The sequence below is a fragment of the Hyperolius riggenbachi genome, chromosome 8 (genome assembly GCF_040937935.1).
Source record: "Hyperolius riggenbachi isolate aHypRig1 chromosome 8, aHypRig1.pri, whole genome shotgun sequence".
Taxonomy (NCBI): Eukaryota; Metazoa; Chordata; class Amphibia; order Anura; family Hyperoliidae; genus Hyperolius; species Hyperolius riggenbachi.
The window spans coordinates 229364726-229378386 of NC_090653.1; the positions used below are offsets into that span (position 1 = coordinate 229364726).

At 45.1% G+C, this 13661-nt stretch overlaps 1 protein-coding gene across 3 annotated transcripts in view; it reads left to right on the plus strand.

Moving 5' to 3' along the window:
- The window catches only part of WHRN (whirlin), a 384594-nt gene that overhangs the window by 270456 nt on the left and 100477 nt on the right, over positions 1-13661 (plus strand). For all 3 annotated transcript variants that reach the window (XM_068248275.1, XM_068248276.1, XM_068248277.1), the window contains one exon: positions 6000-6125. In XM_068248275.1, coding sequence (XP_068104376.1) covers positions 6000-6125 — 126 coding nt within the window. The remainder of the gene's footprint in view (positions 1-5999; positions 6126-13661) is intronic.

A 13661-nucleotide genomic window follows, 5' to 3' on the forward strand; every position in this document is an offset into this window, starting at 1 on the left:
AAGAAGCTATTTCTGTGTCTAGTGGTCCTGGTGTAGATGGACCGGTACCTCCGGCCCAAAGGAAGCTGGCTGAAAAAACGGTTGCCTGGGTGCGAGGGGTCATTTACAATCCTCCAAGCTCTAGAGCTCAGCCTTGAGTGGTAGAGGAGGTCCAGAGCAGGTAGCGGTTTTCCTATAATTCTCTCCGCTGATCTGATGACACTCTGTAATTTGTGTCTGTCGCTGGCGGAGGAGCTGGCGTACCAGACTAGGATGGAAGAGCAGAGGACAGATGCAATTGTAGCAGAGTAGAAGCTGGTCAGAAGTTTCGGGGACAATCCGAACTTCTTCAGTTGACGGAGAAAGAATAACCTCTGCTGGGCTTTCCTCTGGATGGAGGAGGTGTTTGCCTTCCACTTCAGGTCGTTTGAGATGGTTGTGCCCAGAAGTCGGACACAGGGAACTCTTTCAACTTCTTTGTCATCGATCCGAATTGGAGGGGGGGCGCTGGCGTGCTTCCTGAAATCAACAATCATCTCAACAGTTTTTGCCGTGTTTAGGACCAGCCCGTTCTCCCTGCACCAGTGGCAGATGCTCTCAACCTGGTGGCGGTACGCTTCCTCGTCATTTTTAGTGATGAGGCCGACAATGGTGGTGTCGTCGGCGAATTTGATCACTTTGACGGAGTCTGCTGTGGATCTGCAAGCATTCGTGTAGAGGGAGAACAGGAACGGCGACAGGACGCACCCTTGTGGTGCTCCTATATTTGTAATCCGGGGATGAGAGGAGATGGTGCCTAGCTTTACAACCTGGGATCTGTTGGTGAGGAAGTCTGTGATCCACAGGCATAGAGTGGGGTGGACCCCGAGTGCGGCAAGGTTCTCCTGTAGTACTTTGGGGCTGATGGTATTGAATGCTGAGCTGAAGTCAAGAAGGAGGATCCTGGCATACGTGCCGGGTTTGTCCAGATGTTCATGGACGAGCTCCAGGCAGATATTGATGGCGTCGTCAGTGGACCTGTTTGCTCTGTATGCGTACTGGTGCTGATCCAGCAGGGCCTCAGTGGTGAGCTTGAGGAGGGGGAGCACCATCCTTTCAAGAGTCTTCATGATGACTGATGTAAGTGCCACGGGCCTGAAGTTGTTGAGGTCGGTGGCGCCTTGCTTTTTGGGGACAGGGATGATGGTGGACCTCTTGAAGCATGCGGGGACTTTCCCACTCTGAAGGGACTTGTTGAAGATGGATGAAAGAATAGGGGCGAGCTGTCGTGCGCCGGTTTTCAGGCAGGCTGGTGACACACCGTCCGGGCCAGAGGCTTTCCTGACATTTATCCTCAACAAGTGTTGCAGAACATCCGCCTCGTTCACCGGTGGAAGGGGCGAGTTTGGTCTTGGGGCCTCGGGGGCAGGGGAGGGGGGAGGTGCCTGTTGCTGTGGAGGAGACTGGTTCTCAAATCTACAGTAGAATTCACTGAGATTCTCGGCGAGCTCAGCACTCGGTGTTGCGTGCTGCAGGGGAGGCTTATAGTTGGTGGCGGCCTTGAGCCCTTTCCACACAGCTCGAGAGTCGCTTGAGGAGAGGTACTGTTCCAGTTTATCCGCATAGCCCTTCTTGGCAGCCCTCAGTTCTCTGTTCAGGTCATTTCTGGCCCTTCTGTATTCATCCCGGTTTCCTGACTTGTGCGCGTCCTCTTTGCTTCTGCGCAGTTGCCGTAGTTTTTTTGAGAACCACGGTTTGTCGTTAGGATAGAGTTTAAAGGTTTTCGTTGGTATGCAGTGATTCTCACAGAAGTTAATGTATGAGGTAACATTGTCTGCCCATTCGTCCAAGTTTGGGGATTCCAGGATCTGCCAGTCTGTGCAGTCGAAGCATGCCTGAAGTTGTAGCTTCGCTTCGCTTGACCACACTTTGGAGGATTTGAGGACCGGTTTCGATGTCTCCAGGCGTCTCCTGTAAGTTGGTATCAGGTGTATGAGACAATGATCGGATGAGCCTAGGGCTGCCCAAGGGGAGGCTTTGTATGCATCCTTCAGGACCGTATAACAGTGGTCCAGTGTGTTGGCATGCCTGGTGGGGCAGGTGACGTGCTGATAGAAGCGGGGAAGCTCTTGGCAGAGGTTGGCCTTGTTGAAATCGCCCATGACGATGAACAGTGAGTCCGGGAGGGCCGTCTCCCACTGCATGACAGTGTCGCTGAGCTCCCTCAGGGCATTTTTTACTTCAGCATCAGGTGGGATATACACACCAGCGAGAACGAAGGAGGAGAACTCCCTGGGTGAGTATGTCGGCCTGCAATTTACCAGAAGGAGCTCTAGTTCTGGTGTGCATTTCTTCGCGAGTACAGTGGAGTTGGAGCACCAAGCAGAGCTAATGTAGAAACAGATGCCTCCCCCTTTCTTTTTCCCCGTGAGGGTGCTGTCACGGTCTGCGCGGATGAGGCTGAAGCCTGGGAGATGTAGTGCGCTATCAGGGATGTTATCATTGAGCCATGTTTCTGTAAAGCAAAGGATTGGGGTGTTATTGCCAAGTTCGCGTTTGTCCCCGAGGAGTCTCAGTTCGTCCAGCTTGTTGGGGAGGGAGCGGACATTTGCGAGGAGGGCTGCAGGGATGGCTGACCGCAGGCCTTTCCTCTTCAATCTAGCCCGTGCGCCTGCTCGACAGCCTCTGTGTCGCCGGCTTGTGCGGGGTTCCAGCTCGGGGGCAGTGATTTTCTGGACGTGGCTCCATACGGCGTTGGACAGGAAGCTGTCCTCTGGGTGTGGGGCTACAGTGTGTTCCCATGTGAGGAGTTGTGCTCTAGAGTAGGTGGTGTGTGGGGGGTGCCATGTGGGATCCATGGGTGTAGAACCCACTCAGTGGGAGTCTGCAGAGTGGCAGTTAATAGCAGTCTATATGCTACAGTGCAGTTAACAGCAATCAGTGTGCCACATTTCAGTTTAAGTAGTTGGATGACAGACCATGTGCCGCCATGCAGTTAAATAGCAGTCCGTTTCCCCAATGCAGTTAAATAATGGTCAATTTGCCCCAGTGCAGTTAAATAATGGTCCATTTGCCCCAGTGCAGTTAAATTACAGTTCATTTGCCCCAGTGCAGTTAATAACAGTTCATTTGCCCCAGTGCGGTTAAATAACAGTTCATTTGCCCCAGTGCAGTTAAAATAACAGTCCATATGCACCAGTGCAGCTAACAAGCAGTTCATTAGCCCCAGTGCAGTTAAAAACAGTTCATATGCCCCAGTGCGGTTAGAATAACAGTCCATATGCACCAGTGCAGCTAACAAGCAGTTCATTTAGCCCCAGTGCAGTTAAAACAGTTCATGTGCCCCAGTGCAGTTAGGATAACAGTCCATATGCACCAGTGTGTTATTTGGGTCATTTGGGGGTTTGAATATCTGGGAAGGCTAGGCTGTTGCTACTATCAAGACAAGGCCTGGAGGTGAAGTGCAACGTAATCAGGAGGGCCTACACATGATAGTGTAGCCTGCCTGGAAGGAAGGGGTTAATAGGTAGGAGTAGGAAGAGGTTGGGCTAGTGGGGGAGGTTCCCGGGGTTTGGGATTAAGGAAGGCGGGGGGCGGAGACACTTCAGTTGGACGGTTGGTGAGAAGCTCCCACCCTCCCTCCCTCGTTTTTTTTTTTTTTTTTTTGTAGGCTGTTAGTTTGTTATTTTCTTGAAATGTTTCATCTTTGTCATTGCAGCAGGAGGGGTAGGGGCTCCGAAGGTTGGTGAATTTTGTGGGGAATTTGCCTCAGGTGCAAATCACCCGTTTATCGTATCAGCAAGTGAGAGTTACTCGGTGGGCATGCAGCTGTCCCTGTGCCGGTGACTGCGGCTAGGGGCCGGTTTCAGGCTGCTTGCCAGTTATCCTCGATGTCAACTTAAGGAGAATCTCGGACCCCCTTACCTCAGCTCTCTGGATCTACGTTTAAGTTCTTAAGTAATGTTTGGTAAATAAACGGGCTGCTTTGGCCTATTAAATCCAATCATGGTGTCCAGTGTGTTATTTGGGTCATTTGGGGGTTTGAATATCTGGGAAGGCTAGGCTGTTGCTACTATCATGCATTTTACATTACAGTAAAAATCCGCCGACTTTAGCGGTTACTAGCAAAGCCCCTGTAAGTCCTAGAAACACCAAATTTTCAGGGTTTATTAAACTGAATCTTGTGAACAAGATGCAAAAAATTTTTTTCAAAAAGACCTTATAGTTTTTGAGAAAATCGATGTTAAATTCGGGCGTAATTTCCGCGATTTCCGGCTAAAATTTCCACGATTTCCGGCGGAAATCCGCCTACCGCACTTGCATTACCGATTTCCGCATTCCGATGCGGAAATGCAATTTCCGATCGGAATTTCGGAAAATGCATTTCCTCGGAATCTGAATGAGCATCCCTAGTGTTATATCTTGCCTTATTAACCCCAAGAGGCAGAGAGCTGGGTCGAGTACTGCAGGACAGCCCATCTTGTCATGCAATAATTGCACTATTTGCTTCCAGTGATCTGCAGTGGGTGGACATTCCCAAATTAAATGATAGGACGGGGAGGATGCAGTGCATTTGGGGCAATCCGAGGAGGTATTAGAGTTATATTTGGCTATCCTAGAAGGTGTAAGGTAGGACTGGTGAATTATGTACATCTGGGTAGTTCCCTCTTGCCACATGGAGAGACTCCTCTAACAGCCTGAAATGCATCCACCCAGTCCCCATCATCCCATGTAAAGGTGCCCATACATCAGACGATGGGCAGATTGGCCAAGAGAGATCTCCTTCTGATCGAATCTGATTAGAGAGAGATCTGTTGGCTGCCCATACATCGCAGGCCAGTTCCCAATTGATTTCAGCATTAAATCTCTTGGGAATCGGCCTTGTGACACTGCCTCACCCCCCCCCCCATGCTGTCCCGCCCGGTGCAGTATACTTTACCTGTCCTTGTCCGCGGTTGGCTCTGGGCTTCATCCGCAATCCACATACATGCGCCTCACATGGTTGCTGGTGTATACATGGGCACATGTGGGACATCACACACTCGCCTATGATACTCTGGCAACCACAGGGGGCGCTTGTATGCAGATTGTGGACAGAGCCAGCGTCAGACAGGTAAAGTATACGGCACATTTCACATAAGTGGGAACAGCTGCTGGGGTTTATCGTGTTTGTCACTCATCCTGATATGGCTTGCCGCTACTGTCCGATTGATACATGCCCCCAATTTTAGCCCCACTTTGGTCGCACCGTCCATTGGCATGCTCTTGGCGGCACCAATTTTCATCTGATTCGATAATAATTACCGAATTGGATGGTTGATCTGCCGCCAAGTCAATAGATGTATGGCCACCTTAAGCCCGTTAAACACCCGTGTATCTCTGGAGGGTACTTTGTAAGTGTCAGGCCTGAACGTTTTAAAAAGCTATCAGTTCCAGGCCTGGAACCCACTACAAATTGCTAGCGTTTTTAAGTAGTGTTTCGTAAACTATTTCATAAGCGTTTTCCGGCGATGTTGGTAGCGATTTTAAAAAGTGTAAGCTTTTTGCCAGCGATTATGGTAGCAATTTGCGATTAGCGATTTTAATTCTGATTGGTCCTTTCAAATTATTATTTTATTTTACAGTTTGCAGTAATTTAAAATCGCACACAAATTGCTATGTGTAGCGATTCATGAGCAATTTGTCAGTGCTTCAATACTTTACAATGCAGCGCAAACATTCCCAAAATGCTGCATGTCATGCGATTGCGATTTTGCTATTCGCAAATGCTACTGAGGAATTTGTTACATTTATTTACATTGGCTGAGTGTTTAGGGAAATTGCTAGCAGTATAAAGCGCTCCCTAAACGATCCAAAAAGCGCTCTAGTGGGTTCCAGGTCTCAGACTGACCTCACCAAATTCCACCCCAAATAGAAGAATTAGTCTTGGATGGACATGCCCATTAGGTTTATATGCTTACATCATTAGGTTTATATCCGTACATCCGTACATCTTCTGGTAAGCATTAATCAGTGATTGTTATGTGTTTCCCTCTCTTCAGGTGAACCTGGTACTGGGAGAGGGAAGGTCCCTTGGCCTGCTCATCCGAGGTGGTGCTGAGTATTCCCTGGGGATTTACATCACTGGCGTGGACCAAGGCTCAGAGGCTGAAAGTACTGGCCTAAAGGTAACACTGCTGCTCTTCACACAATGTTATTTATGACTTTAACCACTTAAGTACCAGTGGTCTCTGGCCCCTTAACGGAGCTCTGTCGCATAAAATTTAAAATCTATGCAAACATATACAATTAAGAAGTACGTTTCTTCCGGAGTAAAATGAGCCATAAATTACTTTTCTCCTATGTTGCTGTCACTTACACAGGTAGTAGAAATCTGACAAAACCGACAGGTTTTGGACTAGCCCATCTCCTCATGGGGGTTCACAGGGATTTCTTTATTTTCAAAATGCACTTAGTGGGCCATATGCAATTCACTTTTTAACCTGATTTTTCTCCTAGGAGATAATGTTTCATCTTCGATTTAAAATAACTTTCCAGCACTTTTCAACTAAAAAAGTACCAAAAAGGTGGTAAAAAGTACTAACAAAATTATTTTTGCACTTTCTGGTCGCTTAAAAGGCATTTTATTGACAAGTTTAAAATTATCACCTAGGAGAAAACTCAGGTTAAAAAGTGAATTGCATATGGGCCAGTGAATGGCAGTTGCTCCATCCAACTGCCAAAAAAGTGTATGGTGAGCAGGGAGGCTGGCCAGCATCTGTGTCTAAATCTTTTTCAGGGAGTGTCTTTATAATGAATAAAGGCCATGCTGAGAATCCCCTATGGAGAGATGGACTAACCCAAAACCTGTCGCTAATGTCAGATTTCTACTACTAAAATGCCAGCAACATAGAAGAGAAGTAATTTATGGCTCATTTTACTTACAATTTTAGAGACAGTTCCTCTTTAAGGACCAGAGAGTTTCTGGTACAAAAATGGGTCTCACTGACGTCGCATGCACGGACCTGTCGCTCTCAACGTTTGTGGAGTCAGGAGCCGATTTCATTGGCCGATTTCATTGGCTCCTGACCGGCTCACTGAGCTCTGGTGTCATAGTGACAGCAGAGCGAGTGGGCTGCAGCGACGGGAGAATGGTGCAATCAGTGGTAGCAGCGGGAGCGTACGCCGTGGTAATTGAAATCTCCGCCCTTGCAGGGATAACAAGTCCCAAACAGAGGGTAGATTTCAATTGGCTACGTCCAGAAGTGGCTAGGATCTTCTCTTTATATATTTCCAAAGTTCACAACCAACCAATCCAGTTGGAGACTTCATCAGTTTAGAGTAGACAGAACAATGGGTATTGATTTCTGAGCAGTTCATTTAGAATGTTGCTCTTTGCATGCTACCTCTTTCTCTTTCAAATAAAGGCCAGTTTATTAATCTCCGCATTAAACATTACACTTTATAACTACATCCATTCCCGAGTCAGAACAGGGCACCGGCTAGGAGGCCCTGAGAGGAGTAAATATATTCAGGACCTGTCCGGTGTGCAGTGATAAATTGTGTCTCATAGTGATCAATAGATCATTACTGTGAAGTCCTCACAGACTTTATTCACTTCAAGGTGAAAGCAGGGCAAGAAAATGCTCTGCGGAATGTCTAACCACTTCTGAGGACAGCGCCGGCCTAGATGACAATCCCTGATAACAGGAAATCACCTTTCCATTTCATTTCAGTTTCAGGTGCCAAGGGAAAGGGTAGACATGGTAGCTTGTGTCGGAGGTGGGGAGATTTCTTCTTGCATCCTCTGCCGGAATATGCAGGGATTTAGAGGTCCTAGAATGTTGTAGGGACATTAGAATGTGAGCCTCATCAACAACAATTCAAACAATCCAGAAGTCTGCACACTCAATTGCAGAATAAATCTTTGTTTATTCACGTCTCGTGGCAAAAGTCCGGTCACAAAACCAACGACCGGTTGAGAGCCACCGCGGGGCCATTTTGTAAAGGTATTCAAACAAAAGGGTAACAGTGGACAACAAACAATTGCAGGCTTACAAGCAGTAATGTCAGCAAAACCACACCCCTTACAGTTCGAATTTGCTGCCATACTGGCACCTCATTATGATATGTTATTACCATATGTCAACAAAATATGATTGTATACAAAACTAATGGCATAGCGCTGAGATGTATGGCTGAAAGGTTACAAAACGGAAGGAAAGTGCATATCTGAGTAATCCCCATGCCAAAGGGGAAGTGAAAGCCAGGGGTTGAGCTCTGTGCAACCATTAGGGCAGAAGTACCACTTCTCCAAATCACCGCCTGCTCCGAAACAGTCATTGGTTTTGTGAATGGACTTTAATCATGAGATGTGAATAAACAAAAACTTTATTTTACAACTGAGTGTGCGGACCTTCTGGATTGTTTTAATTGCTATTACTATGGTTCAGCACCTCTGTTGTTGTCATCAGTGACAATGACTGCTGTCACCACCATCACTATCATAATCATCATTATCATGCCAACTAAAGAGAGTTAAGTCCCTCCTCAAACAGTTGTTGCTGGAGCATGTATGCTCTTTGGAGACTCAACTCCAACTCCGGTTTAAATTTAGGCATCCCTTCAGATTTTGTCACTGGGCCTGATTCACAAAGCGGTGCTAACAGTTAGCACGCTAGTGAAAAGCCCTTTATCACGCCTAAACTCAGTTTAGGTGTGATAAGTTTAGGCATGATAAGTTTAGGTGTGATAAGTTTTTAGGCGTGATAAGTTTAAGCACCAACTGGGTTAGCACCGCAGTGCACAGCTGATCAAAAGTTTTGCGCTAGCAAAGTCTGGTGCACTTTGCATAGAGTTTAATGGCGCTGCTTTGCGTGCGGGACTTTGCACGCGATCTAAACTTATCTAAACTTATCATGCCTAAACTTATCATGCCTAAACTTATCATGCCTAAACTGAGTTTAGGCATAATAAAATGGTTATCACGCCTAAAGTCTTTAACTGGGTTATCACCGCTTTGTGAATCGAGCCCACTGTATTAACTGTCATAGAGAGAGCAAGTGAGAACCACTCCCCCACCACATTACAGTCGGGTTTACCATTTCCCTGTTTAATCCACAGAATAATAAAAGTTTATTCTTTGACTTTAAGTTCATCTCTGAGCAAAGATCTAAAACTTCCTTCAAATAGATTGACCCAATTTTATTTTATCCGAACTGGGCTTGATTCACTAACCGGCGCTAAGCCGGTTAGTGAGCCCTATCACTTAGTGGGCGCAAACTACGGCACTAAGTAGTTTGCGCCCACACATCAATCTTAGTACCGCTCACTATGCGCGCAGTGCAGATGCGCCTATATTAGTGCACGGTGCGACGATAATGTCGCACCCGCTGCCCCTTGATAACGGTGCATCGGGTGCCCCTGAAACGGCACATTAATGCGCCGGTTCGGGGGGCACCCGATGCACCGTGCGACGTTTAAGGTGCAGCGGGTGCGACGTTACCGTCGCACCGCGCTCTAATATAGGTGCACCCGTGCTGTGCGCGCAGTGAGCGGGGCTGTGCGCAAAGTAGCTTTGCGCACTAGGGGCAAAAAATGGCTTTTCACACCGGCGCTAACGTTTAGCGCCGGTTAGTGAATCAAGCCTTTCATTCTGTGTTTCTCTGCCTCGTCATAGATACATAACTGTGTACATTAAAACAGACATGTATTGTCATTCAGATTTGACCAATTGAGCCTCAATGTTCCCCATCAAGTTTACAAAATGTGGCCACTTAACTTGAAGCAGCTGAACTGATGTAGCTGGTGAGTTAGCAAAAATCCTGCTTAGCACTTGAAGATGAATAGAGTCTGCCATGTGTCTTTCGAGGCCACTAAGTATTGAGGAGTAGGAATGATGAATGAGATTCAAATCTTTCTGATGTTATGCAGGATTAAACAAATTCTGTATGTAAATGTATGCAGTTAAAAAATGGACCAATCAAGTCCTGCCCAGGACCATTTTCAAGACTTTGCATCTCATTGTCCATTCCTACTGCGGAGAAAGCTGAGTGATGATTGTGCACAGAGATTGCAGAATCCCAATCATACAGGATGAGCCAGCTGTTTCATTCATTCCCCATCCAATGAAGGCCATAAGCAATACTGGACTTCCAGATCTAGACATACACCGCTGCCAAATGTGGTGTCCATTTAAGGGGTTAAGCTACCTCATAGATGTTTTATTTTTTTTTAATGTCTTGACAACTTTTGACCATTTGTGTAGTGCCACCAAAGTCTACTGTGTTTCTTGCCTACCCATAATTTCATAGTTACCTAGGCTGACCACGTGCCCTCCAAGCTGAACCTCTGAAACATCACTGCACCTTGATCTCGAGCAACAAATGGCCACATGGGTTAACACTCTTTAACCTTCATACATCTAGCTATTATAGCTGTGAATGCAGTTAGGAAGGCATCCACGCTCCTTTTAAATGTAAGTACAGAATTTGTCATAACTACTGTAGGAAGATATTCCTCAACCTAACCAAGAACAACTTTCTAAACAGGTGTTAAAATCTGCTTTCTACCCTGTGTGCTTCATGCCCACTTGACCCTTGCATAGTCCTAGGAAAAAAAAGTAGTCCTTTTGAATGATAGCCCTCATTTTTCTGCCCCTGATGACATTAATAACATGAATTAAATGGAATTTCTTAACAGGATTATTTTGACAAATGCAAATTTCAAATGTCCACTCAATGTAAGTTTAGGTGGACGGCCTTGTCTTGGTAGGTTTACAGTTGTGCCATACTCCTTCCATTTCTGAATGATCGCTTGAACAGTGCTCTGTGGGATGTCCAAGGCTTTGGAAATCTTTTTTGTAGCCAAAGCCTGCTTTACATTTCTCAATAACTTTATCCCTGACCTGTCTGGTGTGTTCTTTGGACTTCATGGTGTTGTTGCTCCCTATATTCTCTTAGACGACCTCCGAGGCCGTCACAGAGCAGCTGCATGTGTACTGACATTAGATTACACACAGGTGCACTCTATTTAGTCATTAGCACTCATCAGGCAATGTCTATGGGGAACTGACTGCACTCAGACCAAAGGAGGCTGAATAATTACGCACACCCCACTTTGCAGTTATTGATTTATAAAAAATGTTTGGAATCATGTATGATTTTCGTTCCACTTCTCACGTGTACACCACTTTGTGTTGGTCTTTCACGTGGAATTCCAATAAAATGGATTCATGTTTGTGGCAGTAATGTGACAAAATGTAAAAAACTTCAAGGGGGCCGAATACTTTTGCAAGCCACTGTAGTTTCCCCAATTCCCAACAGTTTGCTTATGCATTTGGTTGCCAAATTGCCATAATGTTACCTGAGACTGACTATCATCCACACGAGGCACCTGTGGAATGTTTTTTTCTACTAAAGCTGCCCATAATGCCTTTTGTTCCCTGCTGATTCTCATGTTATGCTACCCTTCATCTGCATGCTCATTGGCATCTCTAGCACTTCTGCCATCACTTTCGGTGTCATTACCAGCCTTAATGGATTCAACCCTATCAATACAGTTGTGAAAAACAGTACATGGTCAAAAACCAATCTCTCCCTGGCGGGGCTGAGATGATCAGTAGCAGAAGTGATGCCTTCACCGCATCCTTACAAGCTTGTTTCTCATTTAACTTCTGCTCTATCACGGCTGACTGTACCTCTTGTGTCTTTTCAGGTGACTGAGCAGCACAGGCATCATAAACAGTACATTAAATCCTAACCATGCAAGTAGCAGCTGTCCTCAATTATACTAGCTGATGACAACTGTCACCTAGCACAGAAGACCAAAGAGCCCTGAACAGTACATGTGAAACTTAAACATTTAGAATATCGTGCAAAAGTCCATTTATTTCAGTAATTCAACTTAAAGGGTAAAACTAATATATGAAAAAGGATCCCTTCGCAGGTGTTTTGGATGAATTCGCTGATTAGAGTCTGACACTTTGAGCCTAGAATATGGAGCATTTTCACAATATTCTAATGCTCTGAGATTTTGATTTTGGGGTTCTCATAAGCTGTAAGCCATAATCATCAAAATGATAACAAATAAAAGATTTAACCACTTTACCCCCGCCTGTACGCATTTCTCCGTCCCTTTTTCCGTCCTTTCACCCCCAGGGACGGAGAAATGCGTACTTTCCGCGCTCCCGCCGTTGCCCGCGCTCCCGCTCGCTCTAGCGCGCACTCCCGCTAGTAAACACGCCGCCGGCCGCTCGCCCGTAGATCAATGAACGGGAAAATCCATTCCCGTTCGTTGATCTAAGCCCCGCAATGATCCGCTGCTTATCCGATAAGCAGCGCGATCATTGTGAAAAAAAAAACGTTCTCAGCCTCCTAGTACTTCTTGCAGGTTGCATTAAACAAACAGTTACTGTTGCCATCTTGTGGCCAAATAGTAAAACTACACCCTAAATCATTTTTCACATACAAATAAATGAGTTTTACACTAAAAATTAACTCTTTACCTCCCACACTCCCCAATAATTTTTTTTTTCGTAATTAAAAAAAAAAAAAAAAAAATTACAATGAAAAAAAAATACATAAATAGTTACCTTAGGGACTGAACTTTTTAAATATTTATGTCAAGATGGTACAACACTGTTACTTTATAAACTATGGGCTTGTAATTAGGGATGGAAGCAAAACTGAAAAAAATGCACCTTTATTTCCAATTAAAATATTGGCGCCAAACGTGATAGGGACATAATTTAAAGGGTTTTATAACCGGGACAAAAGGGCAAATTTCATGGGTTTTAATTACAGTAGCATGCATTATTTAAAAACTATAAAGGCCAAAAACTGAAAAATAATAAATTTGTTCCCACATTTTTTCCTATTTTCCCATTAAAACATATTTAGAATAAAATAATTCTTGGCATAATGTCCCACCTAAAGAAAGCCTAATTGGTGGCGGAAAAAACAAGATATAGTTCATTTCATTGTGATAAGTAATAATAAAGTTATAGACGAATTAATGAAAGAAGCGCTGAAAGGTGAAAATTGCTCTGGTGGTCAAGGGGTAAAACCCCTCAGTGGTGAAGTGGTTAAATATCTTGCTTTACATGTACTGAGTCCATTTCATATATTAGCTTTACCTTTTAAGTTGAATTGCTGAAATAAATGACCTTCTGCACAATATTCAAAATTTTCTACACACTTTAAATGTTATCATTGACCTACAATGTGTAATCTGTTATAATAACAATGCTAACATTTGTATAGCACTTTTAGTTTTCTCCTGATTCAAAGCACTTGAGAGCTGCAGCCATCAAGGGCACGCTTAGTAGGCTACCCTGGAGCATTAGGAAGTGTCGCCCAATGACTCCTTACTGAATAGGTAACAGGCTATAGCCAAGATTCAAACCCTGGTTTCCTATGTTAAAGGTGGTGTCTTTAACCAGTACAGTATCCAGCCATCCCTAGTTTTGAGGTGGTATGCAGTGGCTTAGAGTCTTCCTTGGGAACCACAATTATTCTAAAGAAGACTGTGGACAATAAAATGGTTGACTACTCAACAAGAGCTGGTATACGCCATTGTTACATCAATAAAGAGGTTTCAGACAAACCTGGGGTAGGAGGAACAAAAACAATGCCAGTCTGAAGAACCAGAGAGGTCCACCAGACCAAACACAAGTTCACTGTATCTAAAATTCTTTACTCCGCTTTGGGACTCCAGCTGAGAGA